A 24,357-nucleotide genomic window follows, 5' to 3' on the forward strand; every position below is an offset into this window, starting at 1 on the left:
AGTACTCCGAGACCCCCGTTATTAAGCAATGCTCTCATCTACTGGGTTTGCATTGCTGTGTTGTCTCAGGCCTACTTCACAGACAAGTAGAGTGACACTAAGTCAAGAAGTTGATTGAAGCCATACAGTGAATAAGGGTTAGATGTCCAGACTCCTGGATCTAGTTCTGAAGTTCTTTTCACTGTGCCTTTTGGTACACATTCATTAAAAATGCACAGAGATCACAGTGAACCATCAGTGTAACCAGTTTCCCATTAATTTCTTATTATGGCACTTAGAATTCTGAAAGAGTTAGAACTCAAAGACAACATTTTCCTTCAAATAATGTGGTTGCTTTTGATAAGATTCTATGAGAAAAGTTAAACATTTGTGGGAAATGGAATTAAAAGATGAGTTTATTTTGGTGCACAAGGTTTTTTGAAATGTATACATAAGATTTTCAAGAACTTTTACAATATCACTTGTATGCATGGATTTCATATGTTTGCACCAAAATAAATGCATGTTTTAATTCCATTTTCTGTATACTTGAATATACAAAAAATTCAAAAAAAAAAGCTAAAATGGTCTGTTGCCTTTCCTGTCATGACCTAAAATTTCTAGAGGGAAATAATTCCTACAGATCTCATAGGATAAAAGTATATTCAAAACATTAGAAGGAAACAGAAAATCTTACAATGCCAACATAATAAGAGGAAGCCTAGAATACTCAATTTTTAAAATTTTCTGGCCCAATATCAGAGTTGATAAAGAAAAACTACAGGGGGCAGCGGGAAACCATTAAGCACAAACCCAGTGAAGATGTACAGAGAAAGATTGAGGCAACAATATTCCCAGCTTGTCATTAGCTAGGAGTTTTCACTGTAATTAAAGAATGCTTGGGGCTGGTGCTGTGGCGTAGTGGGTAAAGGCACCACCTGTAGTGCTGGCATTCCCATATGGGCACTGATTTGAGTCCTGGCTGCTTTACTTCTAATCTAGGTCTCCTATGTGGCCTGGGAAAGCAGTAGAAGATGGTCCAAGTCCTTGGGCCCTTGCACCCATGTAGAAGACCTGGAAAAATCTCTTGGATTCGGATTGGCACAGATCCGACCATTGCAGCCATCTGGGGAATGAACCAGTGGATGGAAGACCTCTCTCTCTCTCTGCCTCTATGTAACTCTACCTTCAAATAAATAAATAATCTCTTAAAAAAAAAAAAAACAAACCTTAAAAGAATGCTTACCTCTATTTAATCCAGTAAGAGCAAGAGATGAGAAGAAAGCCTATATTTGGGGTCTGGTATATAAGCTGAATGCCTTGGCCTAATATACTCAAGTAAATAGTTGTAAGAAGAAAGAATGCAAGTATAGATGATTTCTAGTACAAAAAAGGCTGGGTTCTATGTGTTCCTTCTTACATTTTTTTTTTCTTGAATTTTAGGTGATTTTTTTCCATAGGAACAATGTGATACTGTTATGGACTCATGTCTATTTAGCACTCTACAAAATGTACTTAAGTTTTAAAAACTCTGACTTGCAGTGAGAATTTAGACTAATTGTTAAGACATGTGCATATCCAGGAGACCTCGAATAGCTAAAGCAACTTTATACAATAAAAACAAAGCTGGATACACCACAATACCAGGTTTTAAGACATACTACAAGGCAGTTGTATCATCAAAACAGCCTGGTACAGGTACAAAAACAGATGGATAGACCAATGGAATAAAATAGAAACACCAGAAATCAATCCAAACATCTACAACCAACTTATAGTTGACCAACGAGCTAAAATCAATCCCTGGAGCAAGGACAGTCTCTTCAACAAATGGTGCCAGGAAAAGTGGATTTCCACATGCAGAAGTATGAAGCAGGACCCCTACCTTACACAAAAATCCACTCAACATGGATTAAAGATCTAAATCTACAAACCAACACCATCAAACTAATTGAGAACATTGGGGAAACCCTGGAAAACATTGGCACAGGCAGAGTTTTTGGAAAAGACCCCAGAGGCACAGGGAGTCAAAGCAAACATTAACAAATGGGATTACTTCAAATTGAGAAGTTTCTGTACTACGAAAGAAACAGTCAAGAAAGTGAAGGGGCAACTGACAGAATGGGAGAAATTATTTGCAAACTACGCAACTGATAAAGGATTAATAACCAGAATCTACAAAGAGATCAAGAAACTCCACAACAACAAAACAGACAACCCACTTAAGAGATGGGCCAAAGACTTCAACATTTTTCAAAAGGGGAATTCCAAATGGCCAACAGACACATGAAAACACGTTCAGGATCATTGGTCGTCAGGGAAACGCAAATCAAAACCACAGTGAGGTTTCACCTCACTCCAGTTAGAAACGCTGGTGAGGATGTGGGGAAAAGTACCCTGATCCACTTTGTTGGGTCTTGAGAAAGGAGGACCAGCAAGGGAAGGTTTTCAATGCCCAACTGCAGGTCTCACCTAGAAAGAGGCAGCGGTACATCAGACACTAGGCAGGAGCCCTTCTACTTTAGAAAGTGTTCCAGGACCACTGCCAATTAATGCTAGGCTTTCAGTGAAGAAAATTTATTTTCTCTATTTTTCTGCTTGTAGCAGCTAGTCTTTGTAATGCAGATACAATACTGTCTTTTTTTTAGTTATCAGAGGATATAATAAAATGCTGTCTTGAATCAGCAGTGTTGAAGAATAAAGTCAGAAATATTATGTTCACTCAGAATCTTGTTTAATTTGCATAACTGCTTTTGGGGAGGGAGGAATGCCTGTTCATATATATATATGTATATATGATTATCCAAGATTACTTGTGCATATATTGTTTGGGGAGCATGCTGCACAGTTAATATGCAGGAAATTACAGGAACTCTCCCAATCTGTCTCAATGGGAAGCATTTCTGCACTGTATGGAAACCATTTTAACAACTAATGATTCTGCTGCATTCTCACAAAGCAGGTTTCTTACCTCTTGATGTCTCTACCTGGGTTCTGAGTAGATTTTAAGGGTAGAACAAGTGGCTCTTCTAAATACTAAGGTTTGCTGTAGTCCCATATGTCTTGTTATAGAAAAATAATTTTAATCCTATGGTTGTTACTCTTTACAAAAGAGTTTATTAAGAGAAGAGATGTACTGAGGCATTTTGGAAGATTGGCATAAAGAAAAGGAATAAATGTTGAGGTAAAGAGTTGGGAATAAAAAATCAGGAACAAGGCAAAGCTACCAAAGGTGATGAGCCCTTGCAAGAGACTCCTCCCTAGAAATCCCATTCCAAAGCCTAATGAAGGCTCTTCTACAAGCATCCACCTTGAGCCTTCCTAACCCACTTAAACCTTTCCTCATCTCTATTCACAACAAACACTGGGTCTCCTGGCCCAAAAGGCCAGAGGCTATTACACCTGTGGCCTGTTTCTCCAAACAATTAGGCATTGGAGCCAACCTTGATAAACTCCATCTAAGGGTTCTAAGCCACAGCAGCCCTTCTCATACCTAGGACCCAGAAACTAACCCTTTATCATCTCTTACAAATCTGGCTCTCTCATGGGTTGTAAGACTTTCTCAGCCACCAGACTTTTCAATCTGTATTGCCATCTTGTGTCCAAGTTCTTCACTCTGCCTTCTCCAGCCCACCATTACCTTTTATCGCTGCTCCTCTCTCAACCCAGCTACTCTCCTCTCCACCACCCTCTCTGATCCCCTCGAACCCCATTCCTGACCTGACTTCCTTGATCTTTCCCTGACTACCTTTCACCACCTCACAGAACTCCAAAGGACCCGGATTGGTTCACTGATGGTAGTGCTTCTAAAACTCCCCCTCTCCCGCTGGATATACCATAACTGAGGGGCATCCTCTTCTTCCCTGCAGAGGATCATAGAGGCTGAGCCCCTACCTCAAGGCACTACCTCCCAACAGGCCGAATTGTTAACCTTGATTTGAGCCTTCACCTTAGCCAATGGAAAGACAGTCAATATATACACAGATTCCCGATATGCCTATAATATATCATCCATTCCAATGCCCAGATATGGCAAGAAAGGGGCTTTCTGACAGCCCGAGGGACCCCTTTAATAAATGGCAAGCTGATAAAGCTCTTCTTGATGCTGCTCAGCTGCCAACAAAAGCTGCTATTATTCACTGCAAAGGCCACCAGAAGGGTAAACAATACCTATCTGAAGCTAACAACCAGGCTGATCTGACAGCTAAAGTGAGCCCATCTTTTCTCTTTAACTTAGCCCCTGTATATTCAACGTAAGAACTCTCTCAGTTCCAACATCAGAAAGGACTCATGGTGGTTTCTAGATGAGAAAATAATAGCCCCTTCTCTCCAAGTTACTTTTTAAAAAATATCATGTAGGATCTCTGTCTTTAATGTGCTGTACACTGTGATTTAATGCTATAACTAGTACTCCAACAGTATTTTTTCACTTTGTGTTGCTATGTGGGGGCAAACTGTTGAAATCTTTACCTAATGTATACTAAACTGATCTTCTGTATATAAAGAGAATTGAAAATGAATCTTGATGTGAATGGAAGGGGAGAGGGAGCGGGAAAGGGGAGGGTTGCGGGTAGGAGGGAAGTTATGGGGGGAAGCCATTGTAATCCATAAGCTGTACTTTGGAAATTTATATTCATTAAATAAAAGTTAAAAAAAATAAAAAATAAAATGCTAAAAAAAAAAAACAAAACCTCCATTCTCTGTGTCTCTTAAACTCCAACTCTCTTCTTCACTTCCTGAGATCACACATACATGTAACTCCCAGCATAAGAGAAACTCTGCATAATATATCTCAGACATGTGGCATCTGTCAAACTGCTAACCCTAACTCTAAGATCAGGCCCATTCCCCAGTCCAGGCCGGTGGATTGCTCCCGGAGGAGGAATGGCAGGTTGACTTCATGTATATGCCACCAGTTAGGTGAACATGTTACCTTCTGGTGATGGTGGACACCATCTCGGGGTGGGTGGAAGCTTTCTCCACTACTAACAAAAGAGCTTCCACCATTCCCACTCTATTATTAAATGATATTATCCCAAGATTTGGATTACCTGCTTCCATTCAGATAATGGAATGGAGTTCCCAAACTACTCAGATAGTATCTGCCTCTTCACATCTCATGGCATTTTCACATTCCTTATCATGCCCCACTTCAGGAAAAGTAGAATGGATGAACAGAATTTTAAAGCAGGCTCTGACTAAACTCTCCACCCCAGTCCACTTAGACTGGGTAAAAATTCTTTTAGCTCTGTTAAGAATTAGATCTCTTCCCCGGAAGCCCTTAATGCTTAGCCCTTTTGAAATTCTCTATGGAAGACCTCTCCTTTAACTGAAACTTCCTTCCTCTACAAAACTCTGAAGTTATTCCTCCTCTCACTTCTCCTCTTCTTACCTAAATGTGCTTTTACTTATGGACCTATGCAGATACCCACCTACCCAAACCATACTCTCTGCCTCCCTACTCTATTCCTACCTTTCAACCTGGTGACTGGGTTTATCTAAAACAAAATGAGGCTGCCCTAAAGCCAAAACGGAGTGGGCCCTACCAGGTGATATTGACAACCCACACCACTGCCAAACTCAAAAGACACCCCCCTTGGGTACATTTTACTTCATTAAAACTAGTAATATCTCCCTCATATAAGTCTATGCCCACAGGACCCACCACTCTCAGGTTGATGCACTAATGAGATGTATCCACAGGTAACTCTGCCTCATTTTGGCCATCTTTTCTGCCTTGGGCAATGTCTCTGGTATCTCCTTTTGTCCTCATAATCATAGTACTCCTATTTCTTCCATGTCTAATTAATTTATTCCAAAGGTTCTTGCAGGAACAAATAACTGCTGTATCTCAAGCCTTCTCGCAGGAACAACACAAGACTGCTCTTCTTCAATCAATCTGATCTTGATTATAGACCTCTGCTCAAGTCCTTGCTCCATGTCTATGCCCCCATCAGCGGGAAGTACCCAGAGAGAAATCGGCACCCCATCTCATCTATACTCAGAGTCAGGATTGATGAAACAAAGACATAAGCCTTGGCTATTCTTGCTCATTGCCCAAAAGATAAATAAACACTGGAATTTATTCCTTGACTTTGAATCTCAATTGGGTCTCCCACCCTATTGCCTTGACACCCCCACATTCTTTCCCAGGTTCCCAAGACTCCAGCAGCCACCTGAAATGCCAGTTCCAGGAATTCATCTCCACTGCTCCCCCTTACCCCTTACCCCCACTCCCATCCCTATGCCCTGGAGTTAGGGCCTTCTGCCATGTGATCCATCAGTGTATCTGCCAGCAGTTGGTCACCCACCTCTAAAAATTTATTTTCCCTGAATAAATTTGGTCTGGCTGTAAATTCGTACACTGCCTCTTCTCTATTCTGCGCCTCTTTTCTTAACGTTTTTGCTGTCCTGTGTGAGGAGGCACCAATCTGCACCTGTTTTCCTAATAATAAAGTATCCACATGAAGAACTAGTGAGTTCCAGTGAAAAGAAAGAGTCATATGCCCATAGTGACATATCAGCTAATGATATATATATAATGGCGGTCCCATAAAAAGGTATTGCTTAGTGATGTCATAGCCATAATACCTTGTGAAAGTACAAAAGTATGATGTTCATACATGGATGAAATTGCCTAATGACACATTTCTCAGAATACATACCCGTTTTTTGAGTAATACATGACTGTGTATGATATAAAATATACTTGTTTTCTGACTCAACCCAAAAGCCAGAATTGTCAAGTTTTAGTAGAAATAATATCATCTATATCAACATTGTGGTAAGTGGGGGAAATGGATTGTAAATGGCACCATTAGTAGGGCTACATTTGCATCAAGCCCTTTTTCCCACCAGCTCACTAATATGTCTTGGCTTGCTACATGGTGAAGCATTTTATTTTGTTGTTCAAAGTTAGGGCTTTGCATCTGTCAAGATGTCAACAAGTGCTGGGGAATAGATCTGAATCCGTGAGCTTAAAAATATGTCTTGCTGGGCCTTACCCCTGCATCTCCCATAGGTTTAGGGGTAGGTCTCAGGCTTTTGCATTTTTAAACAAGCTCCCAGGTAATTATTTATGACCACCAATGTTGAAAAACTACTGTGTCAATATTATGTTTGGGAGAATGATGTCTTACTCATAAGTCTAAATAAACATAATGAACTATTATTGCAGCTTGAAGGAAAATCGAGCTTAGAAGGGCTGCATTAAGGGATGTCCATGAAATGACTCCTTGGCCTGTTCATGTTTGTCAGGATTATTTCTCTCCTGTCCTAACCTAGGTCTATTTTATATTTACTTCTGTTATTTTGTAGGTCAAGAGAATATTTTATCGGCTCTCCAGGAAGTATATTATTTCAGTTTCCCAAATGATTACAGGTTTCACGGAAAGCATCCAAACCTTACTAAACATATTTAGGACAGAAATTTGTTCCTTAAGATGATGATGTGTTTTTGTTTTGCTTGGTGTTTTTGAAAGTGCTCATCATAATAGGAAGCTGATCTGAAAATCTGTCCATCAAACCCATCTGCCCTCTGCCTGGATGCCCCCTGGGAATGCTTTCCTGTCATCACAATGATGCTGACCAGCTTTCTAATCTCAAGAAGTGCCAGGACAATGTTCTGGCAGTGACACTATTTATTTACATCTATGGGCTCTCAGACTTCATAGGTCTGGGTGTTATAAAAGCTCTTGAAACTATAGGAAGGAAGGGGCCAAGAAGGGAAATGAGCATCTGTTTCCGGGAGAATTATATTTGCATGTATTCCTACCTGGCACTGAAGTTCCAAGTGCGACGAACACAACTGCAGTCACGGAATCTTTCAGGCCAATGGTGCATCCAAAGTGGGAAGCCAGGTCTCCAATGAAGGCTGTCAGTAGGCCAATCATGAGGATGGAGACAATGAAACAAGCCCAGCCATTCCAGTATTCTGTAGGAGGGACGAAGGCAAAGAGGACCTTCCAGAATACAGTCAGAAAGTGCATCACATAATCGAAACAGGAGGGCAGCTTCTCCTCCCCACATTCATCATCGTCGTCATCTTCCCCTAGAGAGAAAGGAGAGAAGAACAATTCATCACAGCCTGTGTTACCAGAATCTTTCCTTCCTTAGTCCACCATCCTATGGAGACAGGAAGTTATCAGAGGTGGGTGAGTTCAGACTTCAGAGTCAATTAATCAACCAATTAATGATCCAGGTACTAGAATACCTCCTCAGTGTGGCTCCTTGGTCAATGGCAAAAACTTATCTGCCGCTAAATTCTGCTCACATGTGATCAACACATTCTTTCTCCGATCATGTTGCCTCTTGTGAGCTTTGTCACTTCAGAAAAATGATAGGATTTCTTCCAAAAGCCTGGAAGGTTAAGAAAGAAGCCCTGGTTTTGAAGGAAGATAATGGTGGACAGAGTTCTTCCAGGGTTTTTTCTTTCCAACTTGAAGTCCAGCTCTGGAAATTAATGGTTATATAACACCTAAAGGACAACGTTCAAACAAGGCCCTTCATCACGGCTCTGGGCCTTGCATATTTTTCAAGCCTCATTTCCTATAACTATTTCAAACTCAAACTTTGTACTAGCCAAATGGAATTATTTGCATTTTTCTCCAACCATATGCACTTTCTTCTACTTTTGTTCCATGGGACTAACTGTTCTCCCCTGTACAGCTTTCTCTGATCCCTCCCCTACCAGCTGTGCTAGGAACCCTTCCTCAGAGCTTCTGTGGCCCCAAAACTTGTAATTCTAGATCTGTTGTTTTCAAAGTGTGCTTCCTAAGCTAGCCATTCCAACATCACCAGGGAACCTGTTGGAAGTACTACTTCTAAGTGCCACTGAATCAGATGCTTGGAGGGGAGAGGCAAGCAGTCAGGCTAGAACAGTCCCTCCCTCCACAAGATTATGATGCGTGCTCATGTTTGGGATACATGGCTCTGAATTCTACCTGTTCCCTTTCCTTTCCTTTTTTAGCTGACTGTGAACCCTTCAAAGTAGGAATTCATTATTTTTGTGTGTCTGGCGTTTGGTACCATCTGCAGTGTTTGGAACAGGGTAATGATGTGCTTGTTAAATAAAGGGATGCATGTATTATATAATACATATATCTCAATTTCAAATACATATAAAACAATTTCACCATTTATGTCCCATTGTATCAATGTACAAACAAATGCAAAAAGCCTGGAATTTTATTACAGGAACAAGGAAGTCAAAAAATAGTACTCTAAAATCCAGATTTCATTTGTGATGCGAGGATAATCCCCATTCACATATTTTAAAATTAGGAATGTTGAATGCCAACTTTTCTTGAAATGACAGCAAACATTTTCATGCACTTTGTGGTTCCTTAAATACTTGTTCATACACTCTGACCTTGTCATCATGGATTTATTTTACTTTTCCAACCACTGCAGCTGGCAGCAGGTGGGGCTGTTGAAGTTCCAGCTGACCATGTGACCTGTGATGGCCAACATGGAGCAAATATGTGTGTTCTCCTTGAGATGCTCCACGGTAAGGCCATCTGGTGCTGATCACATCTGGGAAAACCCTTGGAAAGCATTTGAGGTTTAGGGGAAAATTGCCTCTCACAAAACATGAAAGAGGAATGTCTGGATGTGTCATCATTTTATAGGGAGAGAGAAGAGGCCATGGCCTGCCGTCCCCAAACACATGGTCAGAATTATGATGCAAATAGGCTTCAGGAATCTGTTGAGGAAGCAGCATCATTTTGGAAGCTTTGGAAAGCCTCCAGTAAATCATTGCGAAGAAGCTCCAGTAGATGCGTGGAATCAGCTTGGGAGACAAGGAGGAAACTTGAATCCGGTCAGCTGGTTGAAACAAATGTGTGAGAGAGAGAGGGTTGCTGACTGTCGTCCAGTGTTCATGCTGTATGGTTACTTTATGTTTCTAACATCAACTGCATGAAGGCAGAAGGTGCTTTTTAATAACAACAAGGCTACACCATGTTTTCTGTAAATTCGTATGTAGAAGCCCCAGCCCCAATAGTTCAGCATGTGACCTTATTTGGAGATAGGACTTTTAAGAGGAAATTAAGATAAAGCGGAACTATCCATGTGCGGCCCTACCCTAGTTTGACTGATGATCTCATAAAAAGAGGAGCTTGAGACATGCAGAGAAACACAAGGGAGATGTGTGCACAGCTGAAAGACCAAGGAAGGGCCCAGAATGGCAGACATTTATTTGCAAGCCAAGGAGAGAAGCCAAACCTACTTAGACTTCAGTTTTGGAATTCTGGCATCTAGAACTGTGAGAAAATAAATTTTTCTTGTTGAAACCACCCAGTGTGCTATACTTTATTAGGAGAGCCCTGGCAAACTGACACAGCAGCCCTTAGAAAAATTCCTCTCTCATGGCATGTGAGCCTAGTGTACATGTATAGGAAGATGACATTGTAGACCATAAGTAGGTACAACTGTTATGTATCTACTAAGCCAAAAATTAATAATCTAGAAATTTTGTGCCACCAACTTTTTCTTGTTTCCTTATATTTCTTTTCTCCTTACATTACTGTTCTTCCTACTTCTCAATTACCCTACACTTAACTTCTAGAGAAATCAGTGACAGCTGCACTTTGTTGAAGGCGAGAGGAAGACGAGGAGCCCAGAAAAGCACCTAGCTCTCTAGCTATATTTATTTTGTATTTGATCCTTTCCAATTTCTGTATTTGTGGAATTCTGTAATTTCTCAGGATATATAATTAAAATGTTTGGAAAATACTGAACTTTAATCAGTAGTTGATAGACAGACTCTCTGCATCAGATTCTACAAAATTACTTAATTTTGAGATCTAAGCCTCCTATTTTGAAGATAGACAAGAAAACAAATCACGAAGCTCCTCAGGAGAAATAACACTTAGAAATCGAGAATAGGTATTTGTCTTCAAGATGGAAATAATACCTTCCCAGGAGAGATGTGCAGGGGGAATAATTAATCTTCTTTGAAAAGTGTTTGTGGATATTTCAAGGTAATTATTATCATGCTAGTTATCATTATTTTCTTTCACTTGGAATTGTTACTGTGTTTCCCTATCATTATTTAATTGCTTAGTCAACATGCTGTGTCCAAAGGTTACGGGTAGGTTTTTTAAAAGCAAAATTTAATCTTGCCCTCTAAAATTAACATTGTGATCCATTAATGCAAAATGTGTATGCGTGTCCGTTTGAGAGAAACAGAGACAGAGAGGTGGGGAATGGGGATGGAGTTTACTTCTGCAGGCTTCTGGCATTACTAGGAAACTTAAATGTTTTAATGCTTAAGTCTGGATTGGAAGGCTCATCTGTTTTACAGCATTTGAAAGGAAAGTTGCTTCTCGTCCTTTCCCCTGGGTTCTCTCTGTGCTTTGTGCATTTTAATCTCCAACTGAGATGTCAATTAAATATTAAAAGTGAACACTGACTATTGTGCATGATGCACAATTATCCCATCTTGGGGAAGGACAAAGAAATATTATGTTCATCCATCACCATCTGGACTATACTTAAGTCTTTTCCTTGCAAAGAGCAGGGTAACATTTTTTTTTTTAAAAAGACACAGCAAATAACTTCCCACCTTCCAAACCCTGGGAGTATCTTTTATATGAGTTCAGAGATGGTAGCAATTTACTGATTCTGTATGTTTGCTGGCTCAAGGTAACTGAAGGCTACATAAGTCTTTCAAGTCCCTCCTCTATGTTACCAAAGAAACTGGTTGGTGGGTTTGCTTTTATAGGATCCCAAGTAAACCCTTCTTATCTCACAATCCTTCTTTTTGGCTTTATGGATTCCACTAATGGAAAGAAAAACAAACTGTATTTGATTAATCCCTCCCATAGCCTTTTAAATGACTTCCCTGTTGGACTTCCTAAATATAGCCACAAAAACAGGCAAATCATTAAAAGTGCAGAGTGGAGGGGGCATTACTCAGCTATTGGTGTAACAGTGGTTGCACTGCCCCTGTGGTGAAGCAGGAGAACACGGGCGTCCTCAGCACACTTGATCATAAAGGAAACCCCAAGTGTGGCACCTGCAGATCACAAAGCTCTTAACGTCTGTAGGTGTTTGTTGATGTCCCAACTTAGGCGCTCAGGGTTTGGACTCAGGGAGAGCTTCGAGACCCCGAAAGAAAGGCTGCTGGGGTGTCATGGACACTTGCATTAGAAGCCTGCAGTCAACTTCTAGTTCAGATCGCTTGTTCAGGGACCAGGTACTCAAACTCCCTGAGCCTTGGTTCCTCATCTGTCAAACAGCTGTCACGGAGCTGTTGTGCGGACCAGAAGAGGAAACGTCCAAGTCCATTGTAACAGTGATCCCTTTGCAGACAGATGTGCCCTACTCCATTACTGTTACTTGTCAGAAGGCAGGCAGTAAATCAATACAACCTGAGTTATCCTGATTCCATGAATCTATATTCTGCTTGAATGAGCCATTATCACTGCAGTTATCCTGAGCTGCTTGATTTTAAGAAAACAGGGGAAGAACAGAGGGAGGGAACATGACAGGGTATCTGCTAAGTGGCAGGCACTGAGCTAAATTCTTTCACATATCTGATCTTATTTCATCCTTACAATAGCCTTTACATATGAAGAACTTGAAGTTCAGAGAATTTAAGTGACTTTCTAAAATAATCACAGTTAGTAAGTAGCCGAGTTAGGATTTGATCTAAAGCCCAGGGAACATTTACTGCTCGCGATGCCTATTGAAGCAAGTTGAAGCATCTATCACATGTTGATTCAAAGTTTGATTCTGAGAGTTCTAATGCCTGGCGCTGATAGATACAATGCTTACACCTTTTAAGACTGTGGAAATAACAACGCATCATCAGTAATATTTGCATTCAACCACTTTCCAGATTTGAGGTTTTTTGTAGAGTTAGTCATAAGCTTTGTCTCAAGCCCTTGGAGGAGCAAGTGAGCAGGGAAAAGGGCAATCAAGTAGAGGGAGGGCTTCATGGTTGTAACTATTTTGGAATCTCTAGAATAGGACAAGTTCTTATACCATTCCCCCTTGGCAAAGGTCAACCATCTGATTCTGAATCCAACATCCTGGTTTGCATCTAAGTCTCAACTCCAGAATTTGGGAAAATGGTCTACATTATCACATCTGTGATACAAAGCAGTTTGGAAACTGTTCCTTTGTTCAGCTGAGGAGGTGTCTGATTTTGAATCCTTCCAGGGATCCACTAGACTTTCTCCTCCATATCAAGTTACAAGAAGTAAGTGTTAAACAACAATTACAATTCAAATTTCATTCCACTGTTAGATATTTCCATTTCTCTTTGCTTTCAAAGGTTGACAAAATTATTCAATTTACAAGATGAAAGAAACCCAAGAAATCAGCTGCTTCACCCCTTACCATTTTAAAAGAATAACCGGGCACTGTGATTCATTTGATGAATTTTGGTTCTCTTACTTTCCTTCGTTAAAAGATTCATGTATTTATTTGAAGGGCAGAGTGACACCGAGAGTGGGAGACAGATTTTCCACTCTTTAACTCCCCAAATGGCTGCACCAGCCTGGGCTGGGCAAGGCTAAAACCAGGAGCCAGGAACTCCATCATGTTCTCCCACATGGGTAGCAGTGGCCAAAGTGCTTGGGCTATTATCTGCTGCCTCCCGGGCACATTAGCTGGAAGCTGGATCAGGAGCAAAGTAGCTAGGACTCAAACTGGCACTCCGAATTGGGATGCCAGCATCACCAGTGGCAGTTTAGCCTGCTGTGCCAAAATGCTAACCCCTCTTACTTTCTTGCATCTGGTTTTATCTCTGTGTGTGTACACATGTGAGTTTAACACATTAGGGCTTGAATTAAACCCAGTGGCTTTTACTGTTTCTCTCACACAGTGATCAAAAATTTCTTTTCTCTTTTCCCTTTTATGTGCTTACATTTTCATTTCTAGTGAGAAAACAATTATTATGTCCAAGCTTAATGGCTTCTAGATGCTATGAAATTCAGTAATCTCAAATGTGCTTCCAAACGGGAATTTGCTTCTTGTTCTGGATTTTGGAAAAGTACAGTAAATATCACCCTATAACCTAGTGAGTGGGAAGTATTTACATTTTCTCTGATATAAAATAGGTGTCAACAATTTTACTTCTAAGTATATTGAAAAAGAATTCCTTATAAGTAATATATAAATAAGCACTTTCTTAAAACACAATTTGCTCAAATTTCTAGATCCATGAGTTCCAAAAGCACAGAAAAAATGCTTTTATCAACTAAGCATTAGAAAACTTTAGTTGTCTGAGCTTTCCAAACTCAACCCCTGTTGAATGTGAATTGCTTTAAAATCTCTGTGCCAAATGGTCACCTGTGTCACACCTAACACTTTCAGCTGTCAGGGAACTTCTGATCTCACGAGCAGGGTTTGAGTGCTCAGTCAGCTCATCTGTACAGGTTCTGTATCCCCTTGGCCATACAGAACAAGCCCAACCCTGAGCCACATGACACTTCTTCAGGCATCTCTAGCTGGCCAATTTCATAAAATCCTCAGTCTTTGTTCCAAGTTCCTTTGTCCAGTTGGCCATGCTCCTCTGAGCATTCTCTGACTTAGCCATATCCTTATTGCAAAAAAAATACAGTGCTTGGAGCTGAACACAGTTCAGGAAGCACTTAACACACCTGCAGTGAGAAAGGTCTCTCACTTTTCTCACTCTGGACACATTTACATTCATTACTGAACATACCAAGCTTCTGGTAGCTACACAGGTATCACCATACAATGAGCTTACATATACCACCACTAACAACAACTATTTCAATGCCAGTTCTAAGTCATAGTTTCCACTTGTCACAGGTTTGGAGACACAAATGTACAATCTTGCTCATTTAGCCATATTAAGTTCTTTTTAAAGAGAAGTGATTACTATCTTCCTTTTCATATAAAACTGTCACAACAAAACCCCATACCTTGAAATCATGCCAGCTTTTTCTTTTTTTTTTATTTTCTTTTTTTATTTTTGACAGGCAGAGTGGACAGTGAGAGAGAGGAGAGAGAGACAGAGAGAAAGGTCTTCCTTTGCCGTTGGTTCACTCTCCAATGGCCGCCGCGGTAGCGCGCTGCAGCTGGCGCACCGTGCTGTTCCAATGGCAGGAGCCAGGTGCTTCTCCTGGTCTCCCATGGGGTGCAGGGCACAAGCACTTGGCCATCCTCCACTGCACTCCCTGGCCACAGCAGAGAGCTGGCCTGGAAGAGGGGCAACCGGGACAGGATCGGTGCCCCGACCGGGACTAGAACCCGGTGTGCCAGTGCCACAAGGCGGAGGATTAGCCTAGTGAGCCGCAGTGCCGGCCACATGCCAGCTTTTTCTAAGAATTTTCTTTCAGCTGATGACTGGATAAAGAAAATAGGATTCATATATACAATGGAATACTATTCAGCCATAAAGAAGAATGAAATCCTGTCTTCTGCAACAAAACAGTTGCAACTCGAGGCCATTATGCTTAGTGGAATAAGCCAGGCCCAAAAAAGAAATACCATGTTTTCTAAGTGGTAGTTAATATAGATTACAAAAAAAATGTATAAGAGTGGGACTGACATCTTATGATTTGACTATTGCTTTTAGCCCTTGTCTTTATGCCTGTAGAGCATTGGTCTTTCTATTTTTTTTTATTTTTTGAACAGTAAAGAGTGGTGCATTAAGCCTGTGCTTATAAAGTAAATTATGTTATTATAAAAAATTTAAAACAAAAGGAAGGAATGGGGGATTAAGGGAGGGATGGAGGGAAGTTTAGTTATCTTAGAATTGTATCTATGAAATACATGAAATCCGTTCTCTTTATATTAACACAAATTTTAAAAGTGACCTATTTTAGGGATTAATACTTCTTAATTGAAGACATTTATGTAAATTCTCATATTTCCACTTGTTTTTTTCTTAAATTCAAAAATAAATGAATTTCAAATCTATATTTATAATCTTATTTTTTTTGACAGGCAGAGTGGATAGTGAGAGAGAGAGACAGAGAGAAAGGTCTTCCTTTTTGCCCTTGGTTCACCCTCCAATGGCCGCCGTGGTTGGCGCGCTGCAGCTGGCACACCGCATTGATCCGACGGCAGGAGCCAGGTGCTTCTCCTGGTCTCCCATGGGGTGCGGGGCCCAAGCACTTGGGCCATCCTCCACTGCACTCCCTGGCCACAGCAGAGAGCTGGCCTGGAAGAGGGGCAACCAGGAAAGGATCGGTGCCCCGACCGGGACTAGAAGCCGGTGTGCTGGCGCCGCAAGGCAGAGGATTAGCCTATTGAGCCACGGCGCCGGCACAAATCTATATTTATAAAATAGAATTTTCCTTCTTGAAAGATCCATCATGGGAGGTGGGATGTACAGCAGACTCATAGAATGGCAGATGTCCTAAATAGCACTCTGGCCTCAGAATCAGCCCTTAAGGCATTCAGATATGGCTGAAGAGCCCATGAGAGTATTTTGGGCATGGAAAGCCAAGACACTCTGGAAAAAAAAAAAGAAGAGCTAAATGAAAGATGTCTGCGAGTGAGATCCCAGTGGAAAGAATGGGGCCATCAAAGAAGGAGGTACCTTTCTCTGAAGGGAGGAGAGAACTTCCAGTTTGACTATGGCCCTGTCGGAAAAAGATTGAAGTTGGTGAACCCTAAAGGCTTCCATAGCCTTGGCAATTCATGACTAGAGCCTAGGGAGATTACTGATGCCATAAACAAGAGTGTCAAATTGTTAAGTCAACAACAGGAGTCACTGTGTACTTATGTCTCATGTGGGGTCTGTCCTTAATGTGTTGTCCAATGTGAAGTAATGCTATAACTAGTACTGAAACAGTATTTTACACATTGTGTTTCTGTGTGGGTACAAACTGATGAAATCTTTACTTAATATATACTAAATCTTCTGTATATAAAGATAATTGAAAACATCATGCTGAGTGAATTAAGCCAGTCCCAAAGAGACAAATATCATTTGTTTTTCCTGATCGGTGACAACTGAGCACCAAAGGGGAAACCTGTTAAGTGAAATGGACACTATAAGCAACAATGAACTGATCAGCTCCCGTCCTGACTTTAGATGTACAATGTAATACTTTATCCTTTTTAGTAAAAAAAGAAAATGAATCTTGATGTGAATGGAATGGGAGAGGGAGCAGGAGATGAGAGGGGTGCGAGTGGGAGGGAAATTATGGCGGTGGGGGGGAGCCATTGTAATCCATAAGCTGTACTTTGGAAATTTATATTTACTAAATAAAAAAAATAAATTTTCCTTCTTGAAGCCTTCTTCAAAATGAATTAAGTCATAAAAAATGTTCTCTGATGTGGTCAGTTGTCCTTGAGGAGGGAGTGCACGTTGCTGTTGATCTCTGGTGTTCTTGCTGTATCCCCAATGCAGCCAAAATGCTGTGAGAAAACCTAGTGTTACATTTACAGGCCTTCTTCACTATCTAGCTGCAGTCAGATTTATTGTGGAGACCTCATACCTAGAACCTACTGTGCCTGAGCACCTGTTGGTATAGTAAATTGCATTTTACTCCTAGAGACCCCACTGTTCTCTGGTTTTCATTCTACTTCTCTTGATACATGCAATTGATATCAATGCTATTGTGCATGAACTATGAGGTCATGATTGTCACAGACTTGTCATTTGGTCTATTAGACTGTTCTGGGATGGAGATGATATCATATAGACTATCGTCCCCTCCCCCTCTCTTCCTAACTCCAGACAGCTGTGGGCCATTCTACACCTTTGGACCAGTGCTAGCTGTGGCGGTGTTAGGACCAGGTGATGTGTGACATTTGGAAGGGTACTGAAGAAGGCAACTTACTCTCTGTGAATAATTCTCAATCCTGTGAGGGGCAAATAAACCTCTATGTGCAATTTTCCATGAAAAACAGGAAGCTAAGTAGCTCAGGCCACTATGGAACTTGTTAGGACAGTTAGCACAAGAAATATTTAATGTGACAGAAATATTTCTCAGCAAATGTAGCCACTGACACAATGAAAAACTGATCCACTAAGGCGTTCTAGCTCCATGCATGTTTGATTATTAGCAAAATTAATTTGTTTAAAGCTGAAAATTGAGTTAGCCTCTCTGAAAAATTCCTGTATGCAAACCACATACTCCTAAATGATAATAGGTTGGCAAATTAGTCATGTGCATTTTTGCCTCAAGCTTGTTTTTTCAAAATAACTCAACATCAGGGTAAGAATCTTGAAATTCAGTGTTCTCTTATCCTTTCTTAACTGTAGGATTGACACAACTCCAGACTCCTGTAGTAGAGAAACATATTTCCTGCAGACTTGAGCAACTAAGTAACAGACACTTGACATATAGACTCAAATACTCAGCAAGTTTAGCTGCCTCCTGCTAGTTTAGATTCTGTGGGTACTTTGTGGGCACATCAGGTTCTAAGACTGGCCTGAGGGCTCTGGTAACACTTTGTAAATATCATCAGCTGTGTCTAAATTGACGTCTTGGAGTGTGGGAGGCTATGCCTTGGAAGAACTCTTTGGGTAGTGACAACCCTGTAATTTAAAAAATACATATCAATGCCATGTGCTAGGAAAATGTTGAAATTTACAGAAAATGTAGATTTATACCAAATGCTTCCCCACATGCAGAGGAACATATAGATTACTTGGATCCCCCTAAGATGCTGCTGTGTCTAAGCAGAGAATGCAGGTTAGCTGACGGTCATGCATATGGGTTAATCTTTCACTTTTTATCTTTCTGAGGACCCAGTGTTAGTAAAGTAACTAAGGCTGAAATTTGATGTGTTACCTTATTTAGAAAATGTTATCTTAATTTAGAGATTTTTAACAGGTTATTTCAAAATGTAAATCAAGGAAATCAGCAGATGGGAAAAGGTCACAAGTATAAAATTGTGTTCTTGGTAAAGGTTAAGAAAAAGTTTTTTGAATAAAGAAAGGACATGGTTTCTAAGAATTACTTTATCTTGATGGCTAGTTTAGACTGGAATGGAAATGATAGAAAGTTCCAACTAAGTTGAAAAAGGTGTGTGGAAGTCACAGAAGGTTATGAAAGAAATTTTTGAAGACAAAAGCTACTAATCTATTTTTCCTTGGCATAGAATTAGAATCCGATCTTCTCTTAAAGCAATGATTAACGTAATCTATTACATTCTCTTAATGTCTCTGTTAGGTTCTAATTGTTTAAAAACAATTGAGTCTTAATAGAGTTATGATTTGTTTGAATATATATTCTAAAACATTTGAGCAATCACTTTGTAACAATGATCAAATCTGGTTTATATTATGTCATGATGGTATGGGATCCTAGTTCTACAAGATATGTTAAACCTTCTTGGCATCCTTGAAAGGCATTTAAAAAAAATCAAAGTTCCATAGGCTACCTCTCTCATCCTGTAGATACTCCAACCAATCAGGCTATTTGGATTATATCAAAGTTACTGCCAAGATGTGAAGTGGTGCTAAATTTTAAGTTATGATAATATAAAATGCTACTGATACAGATATCCCAAAGTTAAAAAGTCTAATGATTTTGTGTTATCAGGCGTGATGGTTATCTTAATGAGAAAGGCCCAGAGGCCTAAAAGGGATGTTCTGTAAAATCCTACAGGTGCTTTTGAAAATACTGCGTGGAATGAGCAAGTGGCTCTTGTTGGTTAATGAGTTTAAAGTTTTAAACGTAGCTATTTATAGTCTTTGTAACCAGTTTTGTATATAAGATTTCCTGTTCATAAAACAAAACATTGCTGGTTCTGTGTTTAGCTGTCCTCCTATAGGTTCTGATAGCCTTTTTCCAGCCACTTCTGTTCTATTCAGTACTTTGGGATGGCTCTGTGAGCAGATGAAGCCAATAATGCACTACAGACGCATTATTTTCCAACTGAAAGTACAGTTAATTGAGGTTACTAAGAGCAGAAAGTAATTCAAAATCAATTGGTACTTTAAAAAAAAACAGTTAAAGATGTTAAAAAGCTATTACTGAAACTGCTTTATTGTTCCATGTTGTATGTTATGCTATACGTGTGTACATACTGTATGTCTACATGGGTAAATTTATTAAGAACTCTCTTAATTGGCTTATAGATAAAAGATTGCTCATAAATTTGAACTGCTAAAATTAACTAAAGATACATTGTGATTCATGTGACCTAATCTCTCTATCAGATGTTTTAAATTTGTTGGTAGAAAGAAACTAAAAATGTTTTTACATGTTTGAGTTTGAGTTTGCTGGTCAAACAAGCTACACCATGTTAGATATTTAAGTGATGTTTCCAAATACAGGTATTCTTAAAGTTTATAGAAGGCATTGGACCTTCCAATAACTGTTTTCCTAAGTTGTTATTTAACGGTTGAAATTGCTTGCTAAGGTTTCACTTGATACTGCTGTTGTCAGTAAGCCATCTAGGAGGCTGACTTTTCCCCCTCAGTTCTCTAGTCTCTTCAAGATGGGAAACTGACTCTATACTGAAAGACTCTCTAGGACGTACAGTTTGATTTTTGGTTCTTATAAGAGGGAGACAGCTAACATTTTTCTGTAATAATAGCATAGCCAAAATGAGAGCTCCAAGTATGACTCCATAGCTAGATTTACTTTGCCAAGGGCACAGTAAATGGGCAAAACCTCCCTTTCAGACCAAACAAAGGGAGAGGAAGTTTTAAAGTGAGGATATAGCTTTCCTCATGGGCTTTGTCTAACTCACAGAAAAACCACTATCAGAACATGCCTGTGACTACAGACTTTAGGCCACAAAGATTAGAGATGGGACTTGAGCACCCCCTTGACTTGCATCTTCTGGTCAGCTTTAACAAAACCAGGAGGAAGAGAAAGCTAGGCATCAGAAGCAATATAAAGATAGTGGCAGGCCAATTAATGGTTGTTTTGCACAGTGATCTGCCATCAGTGAGACCCAAAAGCCAGTCCACTGCAGTGGTTTACATGGAAAGCCAGGGCTTCAGCAGAAGTCAGCTTATGAAGAGCCCTGGCAGCTCTGCCAGCCAAGAGTTGGGTCACTGGAAACAGAGCTGCCCTGGAGTCGAAGAACTTCAGGTCAGAGCCACAGATTGTGTTGGCTCTAAGCTGAAAAGCCCTTCACTCAGCCCAGCTTCCAAAGGAACCACTGCTGCTGAGAGTCAGTAACATTGCAGGCAGAACTGTAAATTTCCTGTTAGAGATGCCACCTGCTTTTACCTGGCCAGCTCAGTAATGGAAGTCAACAGGGTGCCTTCCCTAAGGAGGTTCCTATCTCCCTTAGGATGTATCCCACGTGAAGAGATAGCTAGCCCTGGGCCTCATAACTGGCAAGGCCTTAAAGTCCACCAGGTTATTATCAGGCCCCTTCTGTGAGTTTCTATTTGCCTCTCAATAGGAGAACTTATTTGTGGCTTAAACAGCAGCTTTCTTAGATCCTCTGTCCTTTTATCTAGACCCTATCTAGCCCACTCAGAACCTCATTCCTTTGTAATCATAGCCTCTACTCTAACATCAATGGCTCTACTCCGGACCTGTGTGTATTGATGGTCCTCTCCTCCACTTAATGTTGTATGACTGTTCAGAATTTCTCTACAGACAAACCCCTCTACCCACAAAAGTTGAGTGGCCTTTCTCCCAGTCTTGGTTGGGATCAGCTTCAAACCACATCCATCAGTCTTCACAAGGATCCAGAGACCCCCTTCATTCCTCTCCTCTATGAAATCCTCTCATTACTTGGTTGATGAGAGTCTTAGGATTATTGGTTGCTATTATCACCCTGTCTTTTATACTATCGTGTCTGTTTAAGCATTTACAGGAGGATAATGGTAATGGATAATGATAATGGAACGAACCAAAATCTTCACCAACCAGGCAGTCTACCAAATGCTGCTACAGGGATATACTCAGCTCCCCACCCAGGAGACAGAAGCTTGAGACATCGCCCCATGTCAACAGGAAGTAGCTCTAAAGATAGATCATCATCCCTCCACCCTTCCTGGACTTTTGGGGCTGATGTAATCCCAAATAATTCTTGCTTTATTAAAAAAAAAGAAAACCCCACAGAAAAGAGGAATGTTAGTAAAATGACACAATCTTGTTTGTGGCACCATCTATGCCTTGGATGCCATCTTGGGCCCTGGCCCCCATCACCATGTTGCATAGTAGGCTTTGGTCCTAAGCCCCATGGCCCAACCACCAGTGTCAGCTCCACCCCCACCCTAATAGGATTCGCTATTCCTACTTCCTTGCCCTCCTACCCACCGCCAAAGGTTTAACAGGACCTTTTTGCAAACATGTGCCCTCTCCTGCTTTCTCTCTCATGCTCTCCTCCTCTCTCTCTCTCTCTCTCTCTTGCCCTCTCCCCCCAGCCCATCGGGCTTCCTCCACCTGACAATAAACCTTACTTCCAACTCCGGTGTTTGCTAATTTTTGTGGTGGCCTTACCCCCAGTGAAGGAGACATTATTTCTCCACTTTAGAGGATTAAGAATCTGAGGCTCAGAGAACATACATGACTCATTCATGTGATCTAACTCTTCTCCACCACTCACTGCATTTTCTTGACCCATAGATATGACTACAAAAAATCTGATTTGTGCAGCAAGAACTCATTCTGATAGTCATTTGGCATTGCTTTGTGAAAAATGTAATTGGGAAATAACTATCCTCCTTAAATTAATCCTGTTTATGATGTGATATTCTCATAGGAGAGTTGAATTATTCTTTCAGAGAATGAATGTCTGGCTCCACTTTATTCTTCCTTAAGGGTCTTTTTTTTTTTTTTAAGATTTTGAGGCAGATCCTCCGTAAATGGTTTATATTGGGAGGTGGGATTCTCCTCATTTTAATTGCACACTCAGCAGTAAAAAGAACTCTAGCCCTTCAGCAGTGATAAGAACCCTTTGCTTATGACTGTCTTCCCGGTCGCAGTATCAGCTGGAGAGACTGTTGAAGTGTATAGGTTTGCCAGCAGAGTGGGGATGCAAGTTGATTCTGATGATGGCCCTGCTTGCACATACCTAGAGACTGCAACTGCTCAGGGTACCCCTCATCTACTTGTTCCTATGTTCTTCTCTCTGCTGTGATTTTCAGTAAGATTTCTATAAACAAAAAGTCCTTCACTGACAATAGGAAGCTCTCGTTTGTTTAATACCTGCTGGGCACCTCAAAGATTCAGGTATGCCTCAGTGTTGTCTTCTGGAAAATGGGCATAGTCCAAACTCACTTGCTCTTTCATGCTGTTGGCAAGGTCAAGGAGATTTTTAAGAGAAATTTTATCCTAACAGATAGCAAACTTAGTTTTGAAGAGGACTGGGGGTATGATCTCACTGCCAGGGTTCAGATGGAGTATCTTCCTGCCCTCATTACTCATGAACACTTTCTGTAGAGGGTGGGTTGAGGAAGGTGGGTGCGGGCAAGCCTGTGTGTCATAGCTTTTTAATCATAACACCTCATAACCACGGTCCTGCATTATGCTGTTGGGATGCCCTTCTTCAATATGAACATCTGAAACATCTCTTTCCCTCCCACCACCAATGAAATTTGGCTTCCTTATTTGGTCAAGGCATGGTACAAATGCTATTAAGTTTATAAGCTTGAACTCTAAAAGTATTTCAAGTCCTTATTTTGGATCTTGAGCCCATGCTGAACTCCTAACCTGGGTCACCAGTAAATTTTCAACGGGAATGGAGTGGTTGAGAGAGTGACTTTATCAGTCCCATTCATTTCTTCAGGAACGATTAACAATTTGTGTTTGATACATTTATAGCATTGGAAACAGAAAACTAAGATCCTAATGTCACAGGACTTCCTGTCTGGCAAGAGGAGATAGTAATCAAGTAAAACAAATGAATAAACATGATAATCCTCAATAGTGATATTGGCTATGAAGACAAAGTCAGTTAAGATAATATGTGGTTGAGAAAATTCTCTGAAGAATGGACTTATGAGCTAAGACCTTAATGAGGATAAAAGCCATAAAGGAAAGAGCTTGTACCCAAGAGAAAAGGCACAGTCATAAACCTGTAGTCCATAGGCATTTACTCTGGGAGGCACAAGTGTGGCAAGACAGAAAGAGGATTGACCTTGGAATTCAAACCCATGGATCACAGTGTGAATCCCAACTTCTGTCCCCTTATCTCATACCTGGGCTCATGTGTGCCTGCTCTGCAGGCTGCTGTGATGTGTCTATGAACAAGAAACAATTATTTATCAATGGCAAGGCCACTCACTCAGGCTGCAGGTGTTGGGCTTGGAATGTTTTGATGTTGCCTTTGCCTAATCCTAAGACATGCATCATGACCCTGAGAAGACTACAGGTCTTTGGGTAACACCAGGGGGCAGACATGGAATGTCTGAGGGCTAGGGCAGTGGTTCCAGAACCCCAAAAGAAACACAGGAGCAACGCTGTCCAGCCTTGTAAGAACCAAAGGTAATAAAATAGGCTCCGTGTGACCCCGGAGGAGACT

General features: G+C 40.7%; 1 protein-coding gene across 6 annotated transcripts in view; it reads right to left on the reverse strand.

The window, feature by feature from the left end:
- SLC8A1 (solute carrier family 8 member A1) overlaps positions 1–24,357 on the reverse strand; it is a 412,383-nt gene that overhangs the window by 17,158 nt on the left and 370,868 nt on the right. For all 6 annotated transcript variants that reach the window (XM_062209333.1, XM_062209330.1, XM_062209329.1 and 3 more), the window contains one exon: positions 7,754–8,029. In XM_062209333.1, the coding sequence (XP_062065317.1) occupies positions 7,754–8,029 (276 nt within the window). The remainder of the gene's footprint in view (positions 1–7,753; positions 8,030–24,357) is intronic.

Source organism: Lepus europaeus, chromosome 13 (assembly GCF_033115175.1).
Source record: "Lepus europaeus isolate LE1 chromosome 13, mLepTim1.pri, whole genome shotgun sequence".
Lineage (NCBI taxonomy): Eukaryota > Metazoa > Chordata > Mammalia > Lagomorpha > Leporidae > Lepus > Lepus europaeus.